The following is a 27,653-nucleotide window of genomic DNA, read 5'->3' as shown; positions in this document are numbered from 1 at the left end:
TTTTTCAGATTATGAAGAGTTATTCATATGGATATTTCTTATTCTATCCTTCAAACAAAGTTAAGAAGTATAAGAAGCTTCTGGTGATTTTCTATTTAAATTTAACTTGATTCAAGTCTAGTGCTTTGAACACCCAGAAGAATGAATGGAAACGTGGCCTATAAACCATATCCTAGGGATCAATTTTATGAGTTCTTAGAAAAAGATGATTCAAAACTGAGTTTTAAATTTCCCTCTGCAGCTACCTGTATATTCATATGCTTTTTTTTAATGTTTATTTATATTTGAGAGAGACAGAGCATGAGAAGGAAGGGGCAGAGAGAAAGGGAGACAAAGAATCTGAAGTAGGCTCCAGGCTCTCTGAGCTGTCAGCACAGAGCCTGACTCAGGGCTTGAACCCACGAACCATGAGATCATGACCTGAGCCAAAGTTGGACGCTTAACTGACTGAGCCACCCAGGCGCCCCAGTATATTCCTATGCTTTTGATTCTAGATGAAAAAGTAAGATCTTAGAGTAAAAGAAACCTACATGCATGCATTTCTCATTCAATGGTTGGCTACCTCACTTATTTGAAAATGGGTCAAGGGGCCATTAAGCGTCAAACTTTGGTTCAGGTCATGATCTCATGGTTCGTGAGTTTGAGCTCCGTACTGGGCTCCATGTTGACAGTGCAGAGCCTACTTAGGATTCTTGCTCTCCCTCCCTGCTCCTCCCTCATTTATGTGTGTTCTCTCTCTCTCTCTCTCTCTCTCTCTCTCTCTCTCTCTCTCTCTCCCTGCCTCACTCCAAATAAATAAACTGAAAGAAAGAAAGAAAGAAAGAAAGAAAGAAAGAAAGAAGAGAAAAGAAAAGAAAAGAAAAGAAAAGAAAAGAAAAGAAAAGAAAAGAAAAGAAAAGAAAAGAAAAGAAAAGAAAATGGGTCAAATGGATGCCTGGAGGCAGATCACTGTTCTCTTCAAGAAAGAGCTTTGCTCAAGTGGGAAACAAGCATTGGTTGAGATTCCAAAGTTCTTTCTGTATCAGAGAACACAGAAATTTTAAGAGTAGAGACCACTGGGGCGCCTGGGTGGCTCAGTTGGTTGAGCGACCAACTTGAGCTCAGGTCATGATCTCATAGTTCGTGAGATCAAACCCTGCAATGCTGACAGCTCAGAGGCTGGAGCCTGCCTCAGATTCTGTGTCTCCTTCTCTGTCTCTGTCTCTGCCCCTCCCCCATTCATCCCCCCTCCCCCTTTCTCAAAAATAAACATTAAAAGAAAAAAAAAAAAGAGTAGAGATCATCACGGCTCAGTTAAGCATCCAACTCTTGACTTTAGCTCAGGTCATGATCTCGTGGCTCCTGAGTTCAAGCCCCGCACTGGGCTCACTGACAGTTTGTGGGGCCTGCTTGGGATTCTCTCTCTCCTTCTCTCTCTGCCCCTCCCCTGGGCTCTCTCTCAAAAATAAATAAATAATCTTAAAAAAAAAAAAAAGAGTAGAGACCATCAGCTAGCTATCTGCTTTGCCTTAAAAGAACTCTGTAGTAGCCCCTGTGTGATGACTTACTGGGTTGAGTTCTCCTGTACTGCCCATTTGAACAAAGCAGGTAAAAATAAGGTTTTTATCTCAAATTACTTGTCTTTCCCAGTAATAAGTAGGTAACAAGGTAAGTTCTTAAGGCAATTCTTATAATAATATAATTTTATCACAATATTCAGTTTACCTAAAAAGTTATTTAAGTAGGGGCGCCTGGGTGGCGCAGTCGGTTAAGCGTCCGACTTCAGCCAGGTCACGATCTCGCGGTCCGTGAGTTCGAGCCCCGCGTCAGGCTCTGGGCTGATGGCTCAGAGCCTGGAGCCTATTTCCGATTCTGTGTCTCCCTCTCTCTCTGCTCCTCCCCCGTTCATGCTCTGTCTCTCTCTGTCCCAAAAATAAAATAAACGTTGAAAAAAAAAAATTTTAAAAAAAAAAAAAAAAAAAGTTATTTAAGTATAAATTTAAAGGAAGAGATCTAGAGACCAAAATCTAATTTTATATAACTGTTCTTGGAATAGCCTGGGACAGATGTTACTGCCATTTTAAGAAAGGTAGTTTGAAACAATTTCTGTAATAAACCTCACTATAAGTTTCAAATACCTAGTTGTGACGGGATTAACAGTTGCCTACTAAATAAATATCTATTTCCCCCTTCTTTCTTAGTAATAGATCCCTGCATCATTAGAGGTAGCAATGTGCTCAGGTAAAAACAAAACAAAACAATCCCAGACCTTCCTTATTTACAAGGATGAACAATAAGATATGCTAGATAGGTTTCTGTAACAAGCCTCTTGATAAAGACAGATTAGACAGACTAACTTGTGGCACCTGACTGGTTCAGTTGGTAGAGGATGTGACTCTTGATCTTAGGGTTGTGAGTTCAAGCCCTACAATGGGCAGAGAGCTTATTACTTTTAAAATATATATAAACTGGGGCGCCTGGGTGGCGCAGTCGGTTGAGCGGCCGACTTCAGCCAGGTCACGATCTCGCGGTCCGTGAGTTCGAGCCCCGCATCGGGCTCTGGGCTGATGGCTCAGAGCCTGGAGCCTGTTTCCGATTCTGTGTCTCCCTCTCTCTGCCCTTCCCCCGTTCATGCTCTGTCTCTCTCTGTCCCAAAAATAAATAAACGTTGAAAAAAAAAAATTAAAAAAAATATATATATAAACAAATATAACACAGTAAAATAAAGAGGCTAACTCAGATGGATGTTTTCTTTAGCCCTTTTTCCTTATTCCTTCTGGGACTATGGTTGTGATGGTTAGAGTTCCAGCAGCCATTTTGTAACATGAGACAATCTTGAGGACAGAAATCACACGTTAAGAATAGCAAGGGGGCGGGGGGCACCTGGGTGGCTCAGTCGGTTGAGTGCCTGACTTCAGCTCAGGTCATGATCTCGCGGTCTATGAGTTTGAGCCCCGCGTTGGGCTCTGTGCTGACAGCTCAGAGCCTGGAGCCTCCTTTAGATTCTGTGTCTCCTTCTCTCTCTGCCCCCACCCCTCCACTTTCTGTCTCTGTCTCTCTCTCTCAAAAATAAACATTAAAAAAAGAAAAAAAAGAATAGCAGAAGGGGCACACGAGTGGCTCATTCAGCTGAAGTGTCCAACTCTTGATTTTGGCTCAGGTCATGATCTCAAGGTTCATGAGATTGAGCCTCACATCACGCTCTGTGCCAACAATGCAGAGACTGCTGGGGATTCTCTCTCTCCTTCTCTATCTGCCCCTCCCCTGCCCACATGTGCACACACTTTTGATCTCTCTCAAAATGTACACACACGCGCACACACACACACACACACACACACACAAAGAGGGGCACCTAGGTGGCTCAGTCAGTTAAGCGTCTGACTTCAGCTCAGGCCATGATCTCATGGTTCATGAATTCCAGTCCCGCCTCAAGCTCTCTGCTGTCAGCACAGAGCCTGCTTCAGATCCTCTGTCCAGACCCTCTCTCTCTCTGCCCGTCCCCCACTTGCTTTCTCTCAAAAAAAAATATTTTTTTTAATTGGAAAAAAAAAAAAAAAGACCAGCAAAGAAGAAAAACAGAGTTTGGGGCCCCAATGACTTATGGAGTTCCTGTGCTAGCCCTAAAAATGCCTATTTGTACATTTCTTTTATGGAATAACAAACTAAACGTCAACTGTTTAAGCCACTGCATTCCTTGTGTGACATATAATCCTAACCTGAACAAAACTCTAAAGCATTCTCATTCAGAAGCTAGCCACCTCATTTTGTTTGGAAAGGAGTCAAACAAGTAAGCCTGGAGATAGTAAAAGTTTCCTTAAGGAAATTTGACAATCATAATAATTGTACTGCAACTGTTCTTTTGTCTACCCTATTAGACTGTGAGCTACTTGCAAAAAGTCCATATATTTTTATCTTTAACATTTAACAAAATGCTTGGCTGGTACCACATGGTTCATAAACTTCTGCTGAAGTGCATTTCCTTTCTGGAAATCTGCTACCAACTTTAGCTAATGTCTTACAATTATCTACATAATGTTATTCTGTTAATTTAGAACCATGAATAATTCATTTCTGTACTATAAAAAGAAGTATGTTTTTCTCTGAAAGTTGTTTTAGGGGAAAAAAAAGAACTGCCCATTTTGGGGTATGTTTCCAGATACCTGGCTGACATATTGTTTTCAGGAAGAAGGGGAATTTCCAGAACCTTTGTGCTGGCAATTATTATCTCTTGACTTGCAGTAGCAACAGTCTTCCCAGTGATTCGATGCACCTGGTAAAATGCATGAGGTCGTAAATATCGATCATCTGCTGTTCCAATAAACATCTGTAGGTTTATCGGCTTTTCATTATAGCCCAGGAGCTAATTAGAAAGAACAAACAAAAATACAATTCATTATCCATTATATTTATAATAAGTTTACAACAGGAAGTTTATTATATCTGTAACATATGTTATTGGTACACAAAATGTTATTTCAAGAAGGTAACAATAAAAATGTAATAAGTGAACAATCTTCCAAATTTCAGAAGATTATGAGTTGTAAAATGCTGGAATGTTACAAAGGAATGAGGGGGTTTGGGTTTTTTTGTTTTTTGTATATATATCCGGAATAAAAATTTTGCAAAGCTTTCTTATAGAGTACTGTGAAAAACCACAAGGAAAGGGTGCCTACATGGCTCTGTTGGAAGAGTTGCAACTCTTGATCTTGGGATTGAGTCTAAGCCCCATGTTGGGTGTAGAGATTACTTAACAATAAATTAAAAAAAAAAAAAAAAAAAAAAGGTGCCTGGGTGGCTCAGTTGGTTGGGCATCCAACTCTTGATTTCGGCTCAGGTCATGGACCCAGAGTTCTGAGATCAAGCCTCGTTTCGGGCTCCGGGCTGAGTATGGAGCCTGCTTAAGATTCTCACTCTCTCAGCCTGGGTGGCTGTCAGTTAAGTGTCCAACTTCAACTCATGGTTCGTGAGTTTGAGCCCCATACCAGGCTCTCTGGTGTCAGAGCAGAGGCTGCTTCAGATCCTTTGTCTCCCTCTTTCTCTGCCCCTCCCCCAGTTTACTCTCTCTCTCTCTCAAAAATAAATATTAAAAAAAAAAAAGAAGATTCTCTCTCTATCCCTCTGGCCCTCTCCCCAACTCGTGCTCTGCAAACAGAGAAAGGAAATAAGGAAGAAAGGAAGGACAGACTGACTCTGTATTTTAGGCAACATTAACCATCCAGCCCAGACTTAAAAGACGTGGGTGTACAGGGGGCACCTGGGTGGCTCGGCTAGTTAAGTGTCCAACTCTTGATTTTAGCTTGGGTCATGATCTCACATTTTGTGGGTTCAAGCCCTATGTCGGGCTCCATGCTGACAGCGTGGAGCCTGCTTGGGGTTCTCTCCCCCCCGCCCCTGCTCCTCCACTGAGTTCTCAATCAATCTCTCTCTCTCTTTCTCTCTCTCTCAAAATAAACAAGTAAACTTTAAAAAGACTTGGGTGTACAGGAAGGTCCTCTAACAGGCTATTAAAATCAGAAAGTTTGTTTTAGTAAAAAAATCTCAAAAAGCCTATTATATATGTTATCAACTTAAAATTTCAACTGACTTAACAGGCTGGGCTACTTGACTTTCTCTGGTGTCCTTCACTATTTTTGAGGTTAAGATGTGTATATAGGAGTAGGACCAGGAGGTGCTGGAGGTAAAAATAGCAACCACCAAAAAAGGAGGAAAATAAAAGAAATAGAGCCTGAAGAAGTACACAGATAGCACTTAGGGAGATTCCCCTGTCCAATCTGATGCTGACTAGCACCCAAATGACCCACCATTATGCAGGTAACAATGACAAACAGGAACAAACATAAAGAACTACTTCAAAGTATGGAGAGCAAATATAAGCATATACTGGAAGCAAAGTGACACATGCTAGAATTGTAACAAAACAGTGTTTCCTGTTTTTAAGGCTTTCAACCTGAGGGAAGGCCACAGACCATGCCTTACAAAGTGGTTGACTTTGCTGTACAAAATCTAGTCTTGAACGGCCTCAAGAACCAAGGACAGAGTTTGGGACAACTTCAGCCTCTGAGGAACTCTGAGTTCCCTCAGAGTAAAAGGGAACTCCCAGAAAGGAGACAGCCAGAGAAGGGGAGCTCCAAGTTATACAAATAAACTTTGTCCAGTCCTTTGGCTGACCTGGAAACCATCCATAACAGGTCAGATCCCAAGGAGTCTAAGGCTAATATAACTGAAATGAGACTATGAGCTCCCACCAACCAGAGAGACAGATTTTACAGGCTGACTCTAAACAAGTTTGTTGCTTAAACAACAAAAAAATTCATTCTTTGGGGTTACATTTGGGTATATATGTATATCTGGTTTTGAATTGAATTTCTTTATATGTTCTGAATCATTAATCCCTTGCAGATATAGGATTTTTACAAATATCTTTCATTCTGTAGGTTGTTGGGTTTTGTTTTGTTTTGTTTTGTTTTTCACTTTCTTGGTGGTGTCCTTTGATGCACAAGTTTTTAACTTTCATGGGAGTCCAATTTATCTAGTTTGTCTTGTTGCCTGTGTTTTTGTTGTCATACTTGAGAAAGCACTGCCAAATCCAATGTCAAGACTTCCTTGAATGTTTTCTTCTAAGAGTTTTATAGTTTTAGTAAAGTCTTACATTTAGGACCTTGATCTGTTTTGAGTGTATTTTTGTCTATGATGTAAGGTAAGGGTCCAACTATATTATTTTGTGGGTAGATATCCAATTTTCCCAGCACCATTGGTTGAAAAGACTGTCCTTTCCCCCAGTGAATAGTCTTGGCATTCTGTAGAAAATGAACTGACCATGTGTGAGGGCTTATTTCTGGGCTTTCTATTCTACTTCATCAATCTGTTTGTATGCCAATACCACAGTGTTTTAAACACTGCACTTTTGTAGTAAGTTACAAGTTAGGAAGAGTAAGCCCTCCAAATTTATTCTTCTTTTTCAGTGTTGTCTTGCTTATTTGAGGCTTCTTGCAATCCCACATGAATCTGAAAATATGCTTTTCCATTCAACAAAAAAGGCTGTTGGAATTTTGGTAGGAGCACTCACTCTCTAGATTGCTTTGGGGGGATACTGATGGCTTAATGTTAAGTCTTCCTATCTATGAACATGGATACCCATTTATTATGTGTACTTACATTTTATTTTTATTTTACTTGTTTCCATCTATTTTTCTTTCTCTCAGCAATATTTTATAGTTTTCAGCATATAAGTCTCGACACCTCCTTGGTTCAACATATTCCTAAGTATTTAATTCCTTCAGATGCTACTATAAATAGAATTACTTTTTAAATTTCCTCTTCAAGTTGTTCATCACTGGTACACAGAACCACAAATGGTACCTGTATTTTGATCTTCTACCCTGAAACGCTGAATTCTTTTATTAGCTCTAGTAGCTTTATTGTGGATGATGTGATATTTTCTATGTATAGGAATATGCCATCTATGAATAGAGACTATTTTACCTCTTCATTTGCAATTCAAATGCCTTTTATTTCTTTTTATTGTATAGTTCTGGCTAGGACTTTTAGCACAAATGCTTAACAGGAGTGGTGAAAGTGAGCCTCCTTATCTTGTTCCTAATCTTAACTCAGTCTTTTTTTTTTTTTAATGTTTATTTATTTATTTGAGAGAGGTAGAGAGTGAGTAGTAGAGGAGGACAAAAAGAGGGAGAGAGAGAATCCAAAGCAGAATCCAAATCCACACTGTCAGCACAGAGCCCAAAACAGGACTCAAACTCACAAACCATGAGACAATGACCTGAGCCGAAATCAAGTTGGATGCTTAACCAACTGAGCCATCCAAGTGCCCCTAGCTTTCAGTCTTTTACCATTAAACATGATGTTAGCTGTGGGCTTTTCATAAATGACCTTTCATGGTAAGGAATTTTCCCCTTTTCCTAGTGTGTTGAGTGTTAGGGTTTTTTGGTGGCTTTTGTTTTTGTTTTTAATGAAAGGCTGTTGGGGCACCTGGGCAGCTCAGTTAAGCATCTGACTTCGGCTCAGGTCATGATCTCACAGTTTGTGTGTTTGAGCCCCGTACTGGGCTCTGCACTGACAGCTCAGAGCCTGGAGCCTGCTTTGGATTCTGTGTCTCTTGTGCGTGTTCTCTCTCTGTCTGCCCCTGCCCCCAACTCACATTTGCTCTCTTTCAAAAATGAATAAATTACAAAAACAATTTAATGAAAGGCTGTTAAATTTTGTCAAATGGCCTTTTCCGTGTCAGCTGAGATGATCATGTGTTTTTTATCCCTTCTATTAATGTGGTGTATTACATCAACTGATTGTCCTGTGTTCAATCCCCTTTTACATTTCTGGGATAAATTCCACTTGGCAATGCTATATAAACCTTTTAATGTGCTGTCGGATTTGGTTAGTTTTTTTGTTGAGAATTTTTGTGTTTAGATTCATTAGAAATCCTGATCTCTAGTTTTCTCTTCTTGTATCTTTGTCATTATTATCCTTTTGATTAAAAATTTTTTTCATGCTTCTACAGAAATCCCTCCATCTCTTCACATACCTAGCCTACTTCTACTAACTGGTTTAGTATTTTATTATGGTTAAATTAAAGACTCTTTCTGGTAACTCCAACATAGATGAAGAGGTAGAAGATCTAAGCCATCTCATCTCTAGGTCTGCTTCTACTGATTGTTTTCTTTTCACTGTGGGTCACACTTTCGTGTGTGTGTGTGTGTGTGTGTGTGTGTGTGTGTGTGTGTGTGTACTGTTGAGCATATACTGAACATTCTGTATGACAGACTTCTAAAGACTCAAGTAGAAATGTATTTACCTCCAAAAAGAGGTATGCAATTTCTTTTGTCAGGTTACAGTTCTTAAGCTATGTCTCGTCTTTGTTGCAGATTTAGTCTCATTCTTCTGCTTTGAGTTAGTCGCTTCCTTATAGTTGGTGGTCTTAAAAGCTTCAGAGAGATTTCTCTCAGTAATCTCCACTGCTACTTTTAGCCACAATTGGGAGAAAGATGTGTTCCATGGCTGCTTTAATCCATTGAACCAACAAGGGAGCGACATGATAATACAGGTTGCATGAAGTCCATTTTTCAGTATGCAGAGTGGAGGAGGTGTCCAGCACTTCAAGGCAGTACTGGAGTTTCTGGCACTCAGTCCCTAGCACTGTCAGAACAAGTTGTGGTCACGAGTTACAGTGTCAGTGATGTTTTCACTACAGCAGTACTGGGTAGGATGGCTAGATAATGTTCTAGACCATGTAGCTTCCAAGCCTGAGATTTTATAATACCCTTTTAAAAAATTATCTTCTATTTCTGTACTATGACTTATAAGTTATCCTGATAGATGATATCAATATAAAGTGCCTAGTCATGTCATATAGGCAGTGATAAACAAATATTAGCTATTATTCTGCATCCATGATTCTAGGTATATAATATAGTCAGAGTTCAAATGTGTAGAAAGAGTTTTTTTCTACTATGTAGTCTTTCAGATGAACACTTTACTCCCCCTGCTTGCCCATCCCTAGATTACAGTGGAGTTTGTAACCAAGCAACATCATAATTCAGTGATTATCCTCTACTTAGGAAAGGACATGAAGATTTCTGCCTATTATTGGGTAGTATAATTTACCTAGGATGGTTTCCAATACTGTAACATTTATAAAGAAGCAATCAAAGCTTGGACCATTGCAATAGCCTCATAACTGTTCTCCTTGTTTTCACTCTGGCTCCTTTACAGCCTACTCGCTGTGCAGAAGCCAGAGCAAACTTTAACTAGATAATTTCAAGCCCTGCTCAGAATTCTCTAATGGCTTCCTTTCAACACTCAACTAAATTAAAATGTCCTATGATGATTTACAAGGCCTATGTGATTTGATCCCTGGCCAACTTGTTGCCTTACCTTCTTTAACTCTCTTCCCTTCAATGATTTGCTCTGACCATCCTGGCCTTAATGCTTGAACCACCCAAACTCATTCCTAACCTCAAGGATTTCACACTTGATATTTTATCCCTCTGGAATATTCTTCCCTCTGATCTTCATATTACCTCACTCCTTCAGTTCCATACTCAAAGGTTACCTCCTAAGAGAAGACCACCCTACCTAAAATACCACATCTCTGTCCCCTTATCCTGTTTTATTATTTTTCATAGTATGGATCACTATGAAAAGTGTATTATGTATTTATTATCTATTTCCCTCAGTACCATAAGTTCCAAGAAGGCAGAAACTTTGTTTTGTTCACTCCTCCACCCTTTCCTTTTTTAACTGAGGATCTATTATAAAAATATCCATATTGAATGCCACTGCTTCAGCCAATATTATATAGGTGACACTAAAATAAAGAACATACGCTATATGTTAACTAAAACTTATTTAATATTTATTTTTGAGAGAGAGAGCGTGGGCAGGGGAGGGGCAGAGGTGGGGGGAGGAACAGAGGATCCCAAGTGGGGTCTGTGCTGACAACAACGAGCCCAATGTGGGGCTCAAACTCACGAACTGTGAGATCATGATGTGAGCCAAAGTCAGACACTCAACCACTGAGCCACCCAGGCACCCCAACTAACTAGAATTTAAATAAAAACTTGAAACAAAAAGAATTTTTAAGAAGTAAAATTTAAAAAATAAAATAAAGAACAAAGTGGCATGTACTAAACTTTAAGAAATTAGTGAAGACTCTAAAAGGCAGAAATTTACTTATAATAAAAAGGATGTACGGAAGCATATGATAAAAATCAATGAAGGCTCTATGAAGGAGAGAGAGGACAGAATCATGGAAATCAGTTAAGAGGCTGAAGCACTAGGTACTAACATCACATGTATTGGAAGTTTAAATTAGGGTGGAAGTGAGAACATAAACAGAAAATAGAAATGAAGAGGGATGAATGCAATAAATATTTCCTTAAAGAAATTTTTTTTAACTGACTACACACATAATAACGAGAAAGGAAAAAAAAGAGGTTAGAAGTTGTGAGCTTCAGTATTTAGGAGAATGGTGGTATCACTAGCAAATAAATGAAGAAGTCACTGATTCAGAACAGGTTTGGAGGGAGATAAGGTAAGGTTTTCTTTTTTTTTTTTTTTAATTTTTTTTTCAACGTTTATTTATTTTTGGGACAGAGAGAGACAGAGCATGAACGGGGGAGGGGCAGAGAGAGAGGGAGACACAGAATCGGAAACAGGCTAGGTAAGGTTTTCAATGTTAGTCATGGAGTATTCAAAGTAACAATGAGACAGCTAGATGGAAATAATGAGGCTATATAAGATGTATAACCTTGTAGCCCAGCCAAAAAATTACTTAACAATAAACACAATGCTTTGCTATCTATTTTGATAACAAAATAATACAGTCTAGTATTAAAGGATGTCTTTAAAGGATGACATTTATCCATTTTCCTTTCCTTATTTTGACATGATGAGCATGGACTGTACAAGTTCCAGTATAGCAATACTCAGAGGACTTGAAACACTACTGAGTTTTAACTTCAACATTGTGGTTTACAGTGCCCTGAGCAAAGTGTGAAGTGGTAAGAATACCACACATGTTCTAACTACTCTACCATCGTTGCACGAGAACAGTCACAGTCAATACATAAATGAATGAGCATGGCAACACAATGAGTGAGGTACACTACAGGCATTTTATGACAAGGAGCCAAAGACTGAAACTCCTATCAATGCATGGGATAACTAGTTCTTCAAAGTACAGAACTAGCCTATGTTACGTGGAACTTCAGAATGTCCCACATATATTTATGTATATAGAGAAACTTATGAACTCAGAACCCAACTCCATAGTATAAATAAGTACCAAAAAAACTGCAGTTTTAACACATGAATTTGTAATGAATATGACCACCATATAAATTGAAGAAAACTTTAGCAAGAGTTCATCATTTCAGAAAATCATGTCATTGCCAGTAATGCCACTCATTGATGGAATTTAGGGTGCTAATCAATATGCCCGCCTCTATACCTGCAACACTTGCAGTGATACTGCAGCTACAAATATCTAACTGCTTCACTGTCAAGCCTTTTCAATGTCAATGTCAAGCCTTTTCATTTTGAAATGTAACTATTTTGTTATAATTTAGTTCTAAATTTATTTCCCTGTAATATTACAGTATTATATTGATATTCTTACATTTGTATGTGCAAGTTGATTATATAATCTTTGCATTTCCATTTCAGGTTAATGAAGTAGTACTATAAAATATTTGTTCAAAACAAAAAAGTGGGGTTGAGTATGACAGAGTTGAGAATCATTAGTCTAGAAGATTTGCAAGTCGAGGCACATATGAATTTTCTCTTGGACCGGTCTGTCTAAAAGCAAATCTTCCAGTCTCGTCTAGGGAGCATAAACTTGTCATAAACATTTTGAGAGTTAAGAAAAGGGGTCAGGGGCGCCTGGGTGGCTCAGTTGGTTAAGCGTCTGACTTCGGTTCAGGTCATGATCTCACAGTACGTGAGTTCGAGCCCAGCGTCGGGCTCTGTGCTAACAGCTCAGAGCCTGGAGCCTGCTTCGGATTCTGTGTCTCCCTCTCTCTCTGCCCCTCCCCTGCTCATCCTCTGTCTCTCTCTGTCTCAAAAATAAATAAAAACATTAAAAAAAAAAGGGCAGGGGGGGTCAGAAGTCTCCATATTCAGTATGCAGACTTTCCTTATGCCTCTCCCTCCATCCACCCTCCATTTTCTGTACAGATCTTCAATCTCTGCCTTCAGGTATTCTAGAACCTAGAATGTCTATTTCATTCCTGCTGAAGAGCAAATCTCCAATATTCTCCCAGGGTAAGACAGTGATAATCACTTCACTATACTACATAAGAGAAAAATCTGCAAACTCTAACTGCTTCTTTTGTAGACTTTCAACTAATCCTTCTGTTTTCAGCTTCATCTCACACCCCACTTTCAGAGATACCCAGTGCCTCAAATTCCTGAGTCTTTCCACGGTTCTTTGATATAAAATGACTTGTGCTCTTTATTGACTCTTTCTCTCTATCCAACAAGGTTAAGTTACAGCTGTCTAATGTCTAATGAGAGTAAACACATGTGTTCAATTTACTATCTTTAACTGGAAGTTGCAGTTTTCTGTAAATATTTATATAGTCAAAAAAATCTATCAATATTTTCCCTTTTAAAAAAGATTTTATTTTTAAGTAATCGCTATACCCAATGTAGGGCTCAAACCTATAAGCGCTAGATCAAGAGTCGCACACTCCACTGACTGAGCCAGCCAGGTGCCCCTCAATGTTTTCAGTTGTGATTTCTTTTTATATATTTTGGTAGACAAAGTTAATAAATTTTACATCGGTTTAATTAAATTGAAAATATTCCAGGGGCACTTGGGTGGCTCAGTCAGTTAAGTATCTGACTTCGGCTCAGGTCAGTTCATGATCTCGCTGTTCATGGGTTCAAACCCCGCATAGGGCTCTGTGCTGACAGCTCAGAGCCTAGAGCCTGCTTCAGATTCTGTGTCTCCTTCTCTCTCTGCCCCTCCCCTAATCCTGCTCTGTCTCTCACAAATAAATAAACATTAAGAAAAAATTTTTAAAAAGAAAAAAATATATTCCATAAAAAAATAAAATGCCAACGCAATCACAATAAAAACAAAAAAGCCTAAATAAGTCAGTAACTGAAGAAGAAATTGGAAACTCATGGCTAACAAGTGGTTATTCTGCTATATCCGTTGCTCTTTCATGTCTAATCTAAATTGAACAAATTATTCTATGGAACTGTTCATCTGGGGAGGAAGAAACACCAACAACTTTACAATTTGCCCCTAACTACTGTGAAGGGGACAGGGTCCATCTTGTTATCCCCAGAGCCCAATATGGTACCTCGCACATTACAGGCATTCAATGATTGTTGAATGAATGAACTTTGGAATAAGAGTACAATTTGGTGGCAAAAAATAACTCATGAGGTTTGTCAACAGAATTATTTAAATAAGAATTATAGCCACTAAAGTAGGCTGTTCAAAATGAAGTTTAAAATAGAAAATACAAATAAAAACTTTATTACTATCTATTAAGCTACCCAAATATCACATAACGTACCTAAGTATTATATACCAAAGTATCCTAGTCATATTAGATAGCTCACTTTAATACCAGCTTGGCAAAGACATAAGCCACCTGTCCTTTATACTTCGATAGTAAAATAAACCAGTGATAGGGGAACGTAATCATGCATATAAGATTTCAAAGGGAACATAGTTCATAACACATACTTCAGCCAACATATGCTCCAAACATATGTACTATATAATATATGAAAAATAGCATTTTTCCTATGCATCTTAGGAATTCTAAAGCAACATCAAATAAATTACCCGGTCTTCCCATCTCATTTCCAGATGAGCATTATGTTGAGATCATAAACAAATTATTGCTTTTAACAGTACTCTCCAAAAAAACTCTCATCTAGTATCAGTATACCTCTTTTCAGGCCACCTTCTGCTTTGTAGAAGAAAGTAAGCCAAGTTGTTTGTTATGTTTCCGTATCGTTTCCATAGCAAAAGTCTGTGCCTGCTTAATTTAACTAAAGCTGGAGTGTTAAAGCCGAAAGGTCACTATAGGACAGACTAGAGCAGCTTCAATAAGAGCAATTCTATTATCAGGTCTGCTAAATTACTTGGGGGGAAGGAATCTGAATATATCAGAAACATGAGAACACATCATACAGATACTAAAAATAATTAAATTTCCATAATATAAACTGCTTCAAACTGAAAATGTGCATATAACATCATAATAAAAAATCACCTGGAAAATGATCTTGGTATATGATGAAATATAAAGTCGAAATATGAAAAAAATTCTACAATCCCCATTTTAAAAATTTTAGTAGCTTTTGGGGCACCTGGGTGGCTCAGTCGTTAAGCGTCCGACTTCAGCTCAGGTCATGATCTCACAGTTCATGAGTTCAAGCCCCGCACTGGGCTCTGTGCTGACAGCTCAGAGCCTGGAGCCCGCTTCAAATTCTATGTCTCCCTCTCCCTCTGCTCCTCCCCCATTCATGCTCTGTCTCTCTCTCCTTCAAAAATAAATAAAAACATTAAAAATAATAATAAATTAAAAATTTCAGTACCTTTTGAGCTACTGAATTAAAATATTTATGTCTGTTTTTAAAATGTTTATTTATTTTTGAGAGAGACAAAGAGAGGGCAGGGGAGGGGCAAAGAGAAGGAGACAAAGAATCTGAAGCAGGCTCCAGGCTCTGAGCTGTCAGCACAGAACCCGACGCAGGGCTTGAACTGATGGACCACAAGATCATGACATGAGCCAAAGTTGGACATGTAATCAAGTGACCCATCCAAGTGGCCCTAAAATATTTATGTCTTAGTAAAATTATTACTGTATAATATAACGTATGTGTGGTTTTATGTAATTTTATCCCATGTGTAGATTCAAGTAATCACCATCACCATCAAGATAAGGAACTCTTCTGGGGCGCCTGGGCGGCTCAGTCAGTTGAGCATCCGACTTCGGCTCAGGTCATGATCTCGCGGTTTGTGAGTTCGAGCCCCGCGTCAGGCTCTGTGATGATAGCTCAGAGCCTGGAGCCTGCTTTGGATTCTGTGTCTCCTTCTCTCTCTGCCCCTCCCCCACTTGTGCTCTGACTCTCTCTGCCTCTCAAAAATAAAATAAAAATGTAAAAAAAAAATTTTTCTTTTTAAAGATAAGGAACTCTTCCATCACCACAAAGCAACTCTCTTGTTCTACCCCTTTCATATTTGCAATGTTCAACCTATCTCTGTTCCCTGGCTTCTAAACTAGCACTGCCCAACAGAATTTTGTGCAATGATAAAAATCTTCTACATCTGCATTAAAAAAAAATCCATGAGGAGTGCCTGGGTGGCTCAGTCGGTTGAGCGTCTGACTGGCTCAGGTCATGATCTCGCAGTTTGTGAGTTTGAGCCCCACGTCAGGCTCTATGGTGATAGCTCAGAGGCTGGAGCCTGCTTCAGATTCTGTGTCTCCTTCTCTCTCTGCCCCTCCCCCACTTGTGCTCTCTCTCTGCCTCTCAAAAATAAAATAAAAATGTAAAAAAAAAAATTAAAAAAAAAAAAAGGAACTCTTCCATCACCACAAAGCAACTCTCTTGTTCTACGCCTTTCATATTTGAAAAAGAGAACCTGTCTCTGTTCCCTAGCTTCTAAACTAGCACTGCCCAACAGAATTTTGTGCAATGATAAAAATCTTCTACATCTGCATTAAAAAAAAAAATCCACGAGGGGCGCCTGGATGACTCAGTCAGTTGAGCGCCTGACTTCGGCTCAGGTCATGATATTATAGCTCATGAGTTCAAGCCCCGCGTCAGGCTCTGTGCTGACAGCTCAGAGCCTGGAGCCTGCTTTGGATTCTGTGCCTCCCTCTCTCTCTGCCCTAACCCACTCGCATTCTGTCTCTGTCTCTCTCAAAAATAAATAAACAATGAAAAAAAATCCATGATTCATGTACAATCAATTCTTGTGTAAGATGTGAGGTTTAGGTTCCAATTTATTTTCTTGCCTATGGATGTGCAATTGCTCCAGCATCATTTGTTAAAAAGACAATGTTGTCTGTCATTAGACACATGCCTACCAAGTCTTGAAGTTCTGTTGATGCAACTCAGAACTGAAATTTTAATTTTGGTTAATTTAAATTTAAATGTGGCTAGTAGCTACTGAATTGGATAGTGCAGCTCTAAACTCTTCCCTAAGGAGGTTCCGTGGCTCAGTCAGTTAAGCATCTGATTCTTGGTTTTGGCTCAGGTCGTGATCTCACGGTTCATGGCTTCAAGCCCTGCATCAGGCTCTGCTCTGACAGCAAGGAGCGTGCTTGGGATTCTCTCTCCCTCTCCCTACCCCTCCATTGCTCTCTCTCTCTCTCTCTCTCTCTCTCTCTCTCCTGTTCTCTCTCTCTCAAAATAAACTTTAAAATAAATAAACTCTTCCCTCTGCTTCATACCTTTCCTTACTTAGTATCTACCTTTTCTCTGGCTAATGTTTTTAATTAGCTAGGAACTTTCCTCAAATAAGCAGTGCCCATTTCAACCCCTTCAGCTATGTCCTCTTTTAGAGATGTGAATTTCATCCTTTAAACCTTTATCATACTTTATTGTTATCTCATTTGCAAGCTTCACCAAACTGTAAATTTCATGGGAGTAGGAAACATGTCTGATCTCCCCCCATTGAATCCCCAGCTAAGTAACAGACTGTCTTGGATGTATTAAATAGTTGCAGACCACATTAATTACTAAGGTTGTTTACTTTAAATAAAAGAAATCAACTTATTAGTTGGCTAGAAGGTAGGAGGTATTTTGCAAAAGCTTCAATTTTGAGTTCTTCCATAATTTCAAAAAATATATACTTCAGAAACTTCTTAGCTCTCAATGTATAAGTATACTGAGAACATCTGAAATTGTCCTTTAACAAATACCAGAAAGATTTCTACAACTAGTGCTTAAGTGCCCTTCTCTTTTCATTTTGATACAATACTAGCCCATGGAATGCAAACACAACTCTTTCAAATGACACTAATCATTCCAGGTGAATTCTAGGATGCCAATGTTGATATCTTACTCAGCTACTTACTCTTCATCAGGGTTCACAGAATACTGATCAACATTTGTTGACATTTTCTGAGCATTTACTATGTGTAAGGTACTATGCCATGTTCTGTCCATGCAGTGTTTCATTTAATCCTCATATCAGCTCTTAGGATATTATCCTTGTTTTATAAAAAAGGAACCAGAGGTAAAGTTCCTCCCATAATTAGCCTCTTATATCATATTCTAATTCTTAATATTTTACCTAATACATTACAATATTATTTTATTTACTTACTCATTGTCTCCTCTCAGTAATAATGTAAGAAAGGCCCATGTGGGCAGAGACTTTATTTTGTTCATCTCTAGATCCCCAGCATCTACAATACTGTCTGTAAGGTAGCGAGCAATCAAAAAATATTTATTCAGTGAACGAAAGGATAGATGGGTGAATAAATTAGGCAATGAATGATTTAATAAAAAAAAAAAATCTACAACATTTTAGTTACTTGGCCAAAGACACAGTACAGCCCAGGATTCAAACCTAAGCAGTGTGACTGAAGAACCCATATTAGTCACTTAGCTACTATTAAACTCCTGAATATAATCAAAAGACCATACCGTATAGGGGATATGGCAGAGGAGACACTGACACCAAAGATTTATGCAGAGCTGTGATGTATAGTACAGTATAGAGTTGTTGCTGAGGAAAGGCTCCCAACAACAACTACTTTTCACAGGGACTACTTTTCACAGTCCCCTTGTATTTAAGTAGGGCCATATGACTACTTTTGGCCAGAGGTCTGTGAGTTGTAATAACTGGTAGTAACTTCCAGGTTCAAGCATCTTATGTGCCTTCCCTATACTCCCTTTGCTTTTCTCAGGAACCATGGAGCCTATGTGTTGAAGATGATGACATCACAAGAGGACAGACCTTGAATTCATGAGCGACAATCTAAAAGAAAATAAATAAGCTTCCTTTTTTTAGGCCCTAAACCACTGAGCACTGGGAAGTATTGGTCACAGTAGTTAGCATAACATGATTAATCCAAGAGAGTTTAAACTATAATAATGGAAAACAAAAGTCTAAGATTTTGACTGAGGACTTTATATAAAGGTAGTAGAAATAGCACATGACTTTAAGTCAAAGACCAGGTTTCTAAAAAGGCTTATCTGGAGAATTAAATGAGAGAATGTGAAAGCACTTAATAAAAAGAACTATGACACTATAACATAGCTGCAGTCTAAGAGGCAATATGGTAAAACAGAAAACAGAGCAGCAGAGTCAAAAGACCTGGGTTTAAGGTCTCTGCCAATTACATCATGTGTAATCTTAAATCATCTGCACAATGTACTTGCCTTGCCCTTTACCAAGAACTCTTGTGAATATTAAATATAAACTCTGAGAAAACATTTTATAAACTACAAAGCACTGAAAAAAGCAAGTTTTTGCAATTAACATCAGCACAAATCTGCAAAATGTCACTGAATTTGGCATTGTTGTGAAGTTGCATGTTGACTTTTAGCACTTTGGGGATACATGTCCATTTGAAAATCAAATTATTTTATTTTATTTTATTTAAAAAATTTTTTTAACGTTTATTTATTTTTGAGACAGAGAGAGACAGAGCATGAACAGGGGAGGGTCAGAGAGAGGGAGACACAGAATCTGAAACAGGCTCCAGGCTCCAAGCTGTCAGCACAGAGCCCGACGCGGGGCTCAAACTCATGGACCGTGAGATCATGACCTGAGCCGAAGTCGGACGCTCAACCGACTGAGCCACCCAGGCGCCCCTTTTATTTTATTTTTAATGTTTATTTATTTTTGAGAGAGAGAGAGAGAGAGAGAGAGAGAGAAAGAGAGAGAGAGAGAGACTAAGAGTGGGGGAGGAGCAGAGAGAGAGGGAGACAAAGAATCTGAAGCAGGCTCCAGGCTCCAAGCTGCCAGCACAGAGCCAGACAATGAACCCTGGCATCATGACCAGAGCTGAAGTCAGATACTTAACTGACTGAGCCACCCAGATACCCCAAATTCTTTTAAAATATCTGTTCTAAAACTTACTCTAAAAGATAATGAGAATCTGTAATATGTTAAAACATTTAAAATAAAATTCAGAAAGTTAAGAACTGCAAGACTCTTCCAATCCTAGTGAATGAAAACGTACATTTTCACTCTACAACTCCAATAAAAAACTATGGACTTTATTTTCCCGTATTTAGATAAGTATTAAAAAGAAAAATAATCTGATTAAATACTCCTTATAAACTATATTAAACTTATTAAAGATTAATTTCCTGGCAACAAGTAAACAATTTAGTTTCATTTCAGACTAAACTGCATCTCTTTCTCAATTGTGCTTATGCATTCTAAAGGCACTATAGAAATTTTTTACCCCACAAAACAAAAACATTGTGAATGTGTAAAACCCAAAAAAACCCCACTGGTAATGTGGAAGAAGAACAGTGCTGCATAATTCTATAGTCCCTAACCATAAACTGAAAAAAAAAAAAAAAAAAAGAGAGACTATACACACACACACACGCACACACACCATACATCTACCAGACCAATTTAATAATAAAAGAACATTCAGTTTCTATTTTTGCACTCTCCATTTATAAATTCACCACATTTTTCTTTTTCCCCTTCTGGAAGACACATATTTAGACTAGGATATTAAAAAAACAACTGGGAAAATTAGAAACTAAACACTCATGCTTAGGGAAAGGCTCAGAAAAGACCAGGGAAAAAAAAGACCAGAGATCTTAAATTTACACCTCAGGCTGATCCTTGGTAAAGAAACAGCCTACAGCAATCAAAACACCAGAAACAGGGGTGCCCGGGGTGGCTCAGTTGGTTAAGAATCCGACTTTTTTTTTTTTAATTGTTTTTAACGTTTATTTATTTTTGAGACAGAGAGAGACAGAGCATGAACGGGGGAGGGGCAGAGAGAGAGGAAGACACAGAATCTGAAACAGGCTCCAGGCTCTGAGCCATCAGCACAGAGCCCGACGCGGGGCTGGAACTCACGGACCATGAGATCATGACCTGAGCCGAAGTCGGACGCTCAACCAACTGAGCCACCCAGGCGCCCCAAGAATCCGACTGTTGATCTCATCTCAGGTCATGATCTCACAGTTCGTAAGATCGAGCTTCGCGTCAGGCTCTGTGCTGACAGCACGGAGCCTGCTTGGGATTCTTTCTCGCTCTCTCTGCACCTCACCTCCCTGCGAGCATGTGTACATTTTCTATCTCTCAAAATAAATAAACTTAAAAAAAAAAACAGAAACAATAATAAAAAACAGCAATCCTTGTTGGAAGAGGGGGGGATTCTGATTTCTAGTTGTAAATTCATAACTTTATAACTTCAGGAACTAGAAAAAGGAGGACAAACTAAACCTAAAGCTAGCAGAAGGAAGAAAATAATAAAGATTAGAGCAGAGATAAATGAAATAGAGAAGAGAAAAACCCTAGAGAAAATCAATGAAACCAAAAGTTGGTTATTTGAAAAGATCAACAAAGTTGACAAACCTTTCATTCACTAGATGGACTAAGAAAAAAGAGAGAAGACTCAAATTACTAAAATCAGAAACGAAGATGAGGACATTACTACCAACTCTACAGAAATAAAAAGGATTAAGAGTACTATAAATATTTGTATACCAACAAATTGGATAACCACACTGGACAAATTCCTAGAAACTCAAAACTTTCTAAGACTAAACTATGAAGAAATAGAAAATCTGGGGGTACCTGGGTGGCTCAGTCATTTAAGCATCTGAGTCTTGGTTTCGACTCAGGTCATGATCTCATGGTTTGTGGGATCAAGTTCTATGTCAGACTTTGCACTGACAGTGTGGAGCCCGCTTGGTATTCTCTCTGCCTTCCACCCCCAGTTCATGCACTCTCTCTCAAAATAAATAAATAAACTTAAAAAAAAAAAAAGAAATAGACAATCTGAAAATTCCTATAACTAGTATGAATACTGAATCAGTAGTTAAAAATCACCTCAAGAAGGAAGTCCTGGACTCAGTGAATTCAACCAAACATTAAAGAACTGATACCAATCTTTCTCAATATTTTCAAATAAACTGAAGAGTACTGAACATTTCCTAACTCATCCCATGAGGTCAACAGTACCCTGATACTAAAGCCAAAGACACAACAAGAAAACTACAGACCAATATTCCTTATGAACACGGATGCAAAAGACCTCAACAAAATACTAGCAAACTGAATTAATCAGCATGTTAAAAGGGTTATATACAGTAACCAAGTGAGATTTATTCCTGGAATGCAAGAATAGTTCAACATATAAGCATCTATCAATATAATATACTACATTAATAGAATGAAGGGAGGAAATCACATGATTATCTCAATTGGTTCAGAAAAACTTTAGCAAAATCCAATACTCTTTCATGATAAAAACACTCAACAAACTAGAATAGAAGGAAATTAGCTCAATATAATAAAAGCCATATATGAAAAACCCACAGGGGCGCCGGGGTGGCTCAGTCGGTTGGGCGGCCGACTTCGGCTCAGGTCATGATCTCGCAATCTGTGAGTTCGAGCCCCACGTCGGGTTCTGTGCTGACAGCTCGGAGCCTGGAGCCTGTTTCAGATTCTGTGTCTCCCTCTCTCTGACCCCCCACCCCGTTCATGCTCTGTCTCTCTCTGTCTCAAAAATAAATAAACGCTAAAAAAAAATTTTTTTTAAAAAAAAGAAAAAGAAAAACCCACAATGAACATCATACTCAAAGGAGAAAGACTGAGAGCTTTTCCTAGAAGACCAGGAACAACCCAAGTATGCCTGCTTTCACCAGTTCTAGTCAAAACAGTACTAGAAATTCTAGCCAGAGCAATTAGGCAAGAAAAAGAAATAAAAGGCACCCAAATTAGAAAGAAAGAAGTGAAGTTATCCTTGTTCTTAGATGATATGATCTTATATAAAGAAAACCCTAATGATTACACACACACACACACACACACACACACATACACACAGCTATTCACAGAATTCAACAGAGTATCAGGACACAAAGTCGACACACAAAAATCAGTTGGTATTTCTATATACAATCTGAACAATCTAGAAAAGAAATTAAGAAAACAATTCCATTTACAATAGTAAGAATAAAACATTTTGGAATTAAGTTAACCAAGGAGCATGATCAACAACAACCAAACTATGGAAAGAGCCCAAATGTCCATGGATGGATAAAGAAGATGTGGTACACACACACGTACGCACGCACACACACCCACACACACACAGGAATATTACTCAGCAGTCAAAAAGAATGAAATCTTGCCCGTTACAAGGACGTGGATGGAGCTACAACATATTATGCTAAGTGAAATCAGAGAAAGACAAATACCGTATATTCCACTCACATGTGGAACTTAACAAACAAAACAGATGAATTTTGTTTGGGTAAGGGGAAGGGGAAGGGGAAGGGAAGGAGAAGGGGAAAAAAGAGGGAAACAACCATAAGAAACCCTTAAAGATAGATAAGAAAAACTGAGGGTTGATGGAGGCAGGTGGGTGGGGAATGGGCTAGATGGGTGATGGATATCAGGAGGGCACTTGTTATGATGAGCACTAAGGTGTTATATGTAAGTGATGAATCACTGAATTCTATTCCTGAAACCAATATTGCATTGCATGTTAACTAACTAGAGTTTAAATAAAAATTTGAAAAGAAAAAAAAAGCTTATCAAGGAGGTGAAAGACTTGTATAATGAAAACTATGAAACACTGCTGAAAAAAGTAAAGACACAAATAAATGGAAATGCATCCCCTGTTCATGGAGTCAAGATTTATACTGTTAAGATGACAATACTACCTAAAGCAATCTGCAGACTTAATGCAATCCCTAAGTAAATCCGAATGACATTTTTTGCAGAGATAGAAAAACCCACCCTGAAACTCATATGGAACCTAAGGGACCTAAAGAGCCAAAACAATCTTCAAAAACAAAGAACAAAACTCGGGGCCTCACAATTCCAAATTTCAAAACTTACTACAAAACCACAGTAATAAAAACACTGTGGTACTGACATAAAGCCAGACATATAGAGCCACAGAATAAAATTAAGAGCTTCGAAATAAACTCTTGCACATACAAACAATTTTTGACAATAGTGTCAAGACCATTCAACGAAGAAAGGATAGTCTTCAACAAATGATGTGGGGACAACTGGATATCTACATGCATAAGTATAATGCTGAACATCTAACTTGACATTTATCAAAAATTAGCATGAATGGATAAAAGATCTAAATGTATGACTTAAACTACAAAATTCATAGAGGAAAACCTAGGGCAAAAGCTTCACAACACTGAATTTGACAATTCTTTCTAGGATATGAAGACAAAGTCAACAAAATAACAGACAAATTGGACTTCATGAAAATTAGAATTTGGGGGCATTAAAGACATTATCCAGGAGAACCTAGGTGGCTCAATCAGCTAAGCATTCAACTCTTGATTTTGGCTCAGGCTGTGATTTCATGCTCGTGGAATCAAGCCCCAACTCAGGCTCCATGCTAAGCGTGGAGCCTGCTTACGATTCTCTCTCCCTCCCTCTCCTTCTGTCCCTCTCCACCGCTCTATCTCTAAAAAATCTTTTTAATAGTAAAAATCATAAGGGGCGCCTGGATGGCTCAGTTGGCTGAGTGTCCAACTTCATGAGGATTTGATCTCATGGTTCGTGAGTTTGAGCCCCCTTCGGGGTCTGTGCTGACAGCTCAGAGCCTGGAGCCTGCTTCAGATTCTGTGTCTCCCTCTCTCTCCACCCCTACCCTGCTCATGCTCTGTCTCTCTTTCTCTGTCTCAAAAATAAACATTAAAAAAAATTTTTTAATAAAAATCATAAAAACTAGAAAGATTAAAAAAAAAAAGACATTATCCACAGAGTAAAAAGAGAACCAAAAAAAGGGAGAAAATATCTGCAAATCATACATCTAATAATATAAATATATAAATTACATAAATATAGAGGCCCCTGGGTGGCTCAGTCAGTTGAGCGTCTGACTTCAGCTCAGGTCATGATCTTGTGGTTCGTGGGTTCGAGTCCTGCGTCGAGCTCTGTGCTGACAGCTCAGAGCCTAGGGCCTGCTTCGGATTTTGTGTCTCCCTCCCTCTCTGCTCCTCCACAACCCCCCACCAAACCCTGTCTCTCTCTCTCTCAAAAATAAACATTTAAAAATTTTAATTACATAAGTATAAACTACATATATGTGTGTGTGTGTGTGTGTGTGTACACACACACACACACACAAACATGTGTTTTTATACACATATACATACACAGAGGAAGAGAAAAAGAGAGAACTCCTAAAACTCAACAACAGAAAAACACACCACCTATTTCAAAAAATGGGCAAAAATTTGAAAAGACATTTTCCCAAAGAAGTTATACAAATGGTCAATCAATCTAAAAAATGCTCAAACTCAATAACCAGAAGGAAAATGCAAATCACAACAATGAGACACCATTTCACACTCACTAGGATGGCTGCTATCAAAAAAACAGAAAACAAGCATTGGCAAGGACGTACAAAAACTGGGACCCTTGTACACTGTTGGTGGGAATGGTGGTTAAAAATTAAAAGTAGAGGGGCACCTTGGTGGCTCAGGTGGGCATCCCACTCTTGATTTCAGTTCAGGTCATGATCCCAGGGTTGTGGGATAGAGCCCTGCATCAGGCTCCATGCTGAGTGTGGACCCTACTTAAGATTCTTTCTCTCCCTCCCTCTGCTCCCTCCCCTACTAATGCTCTCTCTCTCAAAAAAAAATTGTTTTTAATAAAAAATAAATAAAAAATTAAAAGTAGAATTACCATATGATCCAGCAATTCTACTTCTGGGTATATACTGACAAGAATTGAATGCAGGGTCTCAAAAAGATATTTGCATATCCATGTTCATAGCAATGTTATTCACAACAACTGAAATGTGGAAGCAACTCACATGTCTATTGGTGGATGAATGGACAAGCAAAATGTGTATACAATGAAATATTATGTAGCCTTAAAGAGGAAAGAAATTCTGTTATATGTTACAACATGGATGAACCTTGAGACTATTACTAAGTGAAATAAGCCAGTCACAGAAGACAAATACTGTATGATTCTACTGATATAAAGTACTTAGAGTAGTCAGCATCATCGTAGAGACAATAGAAGAATGGTGGTTTCTGGGAGCTAAGGGGACAAAAAAGAGGGGTATAGAGTTTCAGTTTTATAAGATGAAAAGAGCTTTGGAAATGGATGGTGGTCAAAGTTATACAACATTATGAATGTATTTGATACTACTAAACCATACATGTAAAAATAATTAACATGATAAATTTTATGTTAAGTGTTATTTCACCACAATAAAAGTTTTAGGGAAAAAAGGTATAAAAATTATAGAGGTAAAACGGTTATTATTCAAAGATGACCCAACTATTTAGAAAACCCAAAAGAAGCTAAAATAAACTGTTAGGTCAAGAAATATAAAGTCAGTATTAAAAAAAATCAATTACATTTCTATATTCTAGAAACAAAACGTAAATAAAATAAAAAATACAATAATAGCATTAAAAACACTGAAACTGGAAATAACAAAAGATGTGAAAGATTTCTACCTGGAAAACTATAAAACACTGCGGAGAGGAATTAAATAATACCTAAATAAGTGAAGGGATAAACTATATCCATGGACTAGAAGCATCAATACTATTAAGAGGTCAGTTCTTTCCAAACTGACCTATACTTTCAAGGTAATCCTAACCAAAATCCCCATGGGTTTGTTTTTTTTTAAGGGGGGATGGAGAATGACAAGCTGACTCTAAATTCATACAAAAATGCAAAGGACCTAGAATAGTCAGAAGAATCTTAAAAGAAGACTCACACTACCAAATCATAAGATTTATTGTAAAGCCATTGTAATTAAGGCATTGTAATGATGGTACTAACATAGACCAAATAGTCCAGTGGCATGGAATGAAGAGTTAAGAAAGAGTGCCACAGTATACAGTCACCTGATTTATGACAAAGGCACCAATGCAGCACAAGAGAAAAATGATGGGCTTTCAATTATGGTACTGAGTCAACTTTTATCGATAAAAAAGGGGGGGCTTAATCCTTACCTCTTTAGTCCATACACAAAAAATAATTTGAGAAAGACCATAGACCTAAATATAAAAGGTAAAGCAATAAAGCTTCCAGAATAAAACACAAGAGACTGACTGCCTTCATAACCTTGGTATGTAAGCAAAGGTTCTTGAACAGGATATAAAAGCACTATTCAGGAAAAAGAATACTAATAATTTGGACTTCATTAAAATTAAAAACTTCCATTCATCAAAACACACATCAATGGGCGCCTGGGTGGCTCAGTGAGCTAAGCGTCCAACTCTTGATTTCAGCTCAGGTCATGATATCAAAGTGGTGAGACAAAGCCTCACCCTGGGCACGGAGCCTGCTTAAAATTCTCTTTCTCCCTAGGGGCGCCTGGGTGGCGCAGTCGGTTAAGCGTCTGACTTCAGCCAGGTCACGATCTCGCGGTCCATGAGTTCGAGCCCCGCGTCGGGCTCTGACCTGATGGCTCAGAGCCTGGAGCCTGTTTCCGATTCTGTGTCTCCCTCTCTCTCTGCCCCTCCCCCGTTCATGCTCTGTCTCTCTCTGTCCCAAAAATAAATAAACGTTGAAAAAAAAAATTTATATAAAAAAAAATTCTCTTTCTCCCTCTCCCTCTATCTCTCCCTCTATCTCTCCCCTACTTAAGCTCCCTCTCAAAACAAACAACAAAAAAGTAAAACAAAACAGTGAAAAAGCAAGCAAAAGACAATGAGAAGAAATTATATTTGCAATGCATATACCTGACAAAAAACTTACATTCAAAACACTAAAAAAAATTAAAAAAAAAAAAAAACCTACAAATCAAAAAGAAAAAGACAATTTAAAAACTGGTGAACCGACATTTCACAGAAGAGGACAGCCAAATGTCTGAAAACAAACGTGAAAAGATGTTCAACATCACTGGTCATCAGGAAACCACAAATTAAAACCAGTGTGATTCTTCTACAACCCTACTGAAATAGTTAAAAAATACCAGCAACCAAGTGTTGGTACCGGTGAAGATGTGGAGTAACTGAAACCT

The 27,653-nt window shown here is 38.4% G+C and overlaps 1 protein-coding gene across 4 annotated transcripts in view; it reads right to left on the bottom strand.

Annotated features, from left to right (window-relative positions):
* The window catches only part of NFATC3 (nuclear factor of activated T cells 3), a 137,693-nt gene that overhangs the window by 59,217 nt on the left and 50,823 nt on the right, over positions 1-27,653 (bottom strand). For all 4 annotated transcript variants that reach the window (XM_047078632.1, XM_047078628.1, XM_047078630.1 and 1 more), the window contains exon 4: positions 4,143-4,342. In XM_047078632.1, coding sequence (XP_046934588.1) covers positions 4,143-4,342 — 200 coding nt within the window. The remainder of the gene's footprint in view (positions 1-4,142; positions 4,343-27,653) is intronic.

This window comes from Lynx rufus, unplaced genomic scaffold (assembly GCF_022079265.1).
Source record: "Lynx rufus isolate CCGP_SWC_20201006 ecotype Redwood Valley unplaced genomic scaffold, mLynRuf1.p SCAF_16, whole genome shotgun sequence".
NCBI classification, from domain to species: domain Eukaryota; kingdom Metazoa; phylum Chordata; class Mammalia; order Carnivora; family Felidae; genus Lynx; species Lynx rufus.
This window is presented reverse-complemented; position numbering and strand designations above follow the sequence as displayed.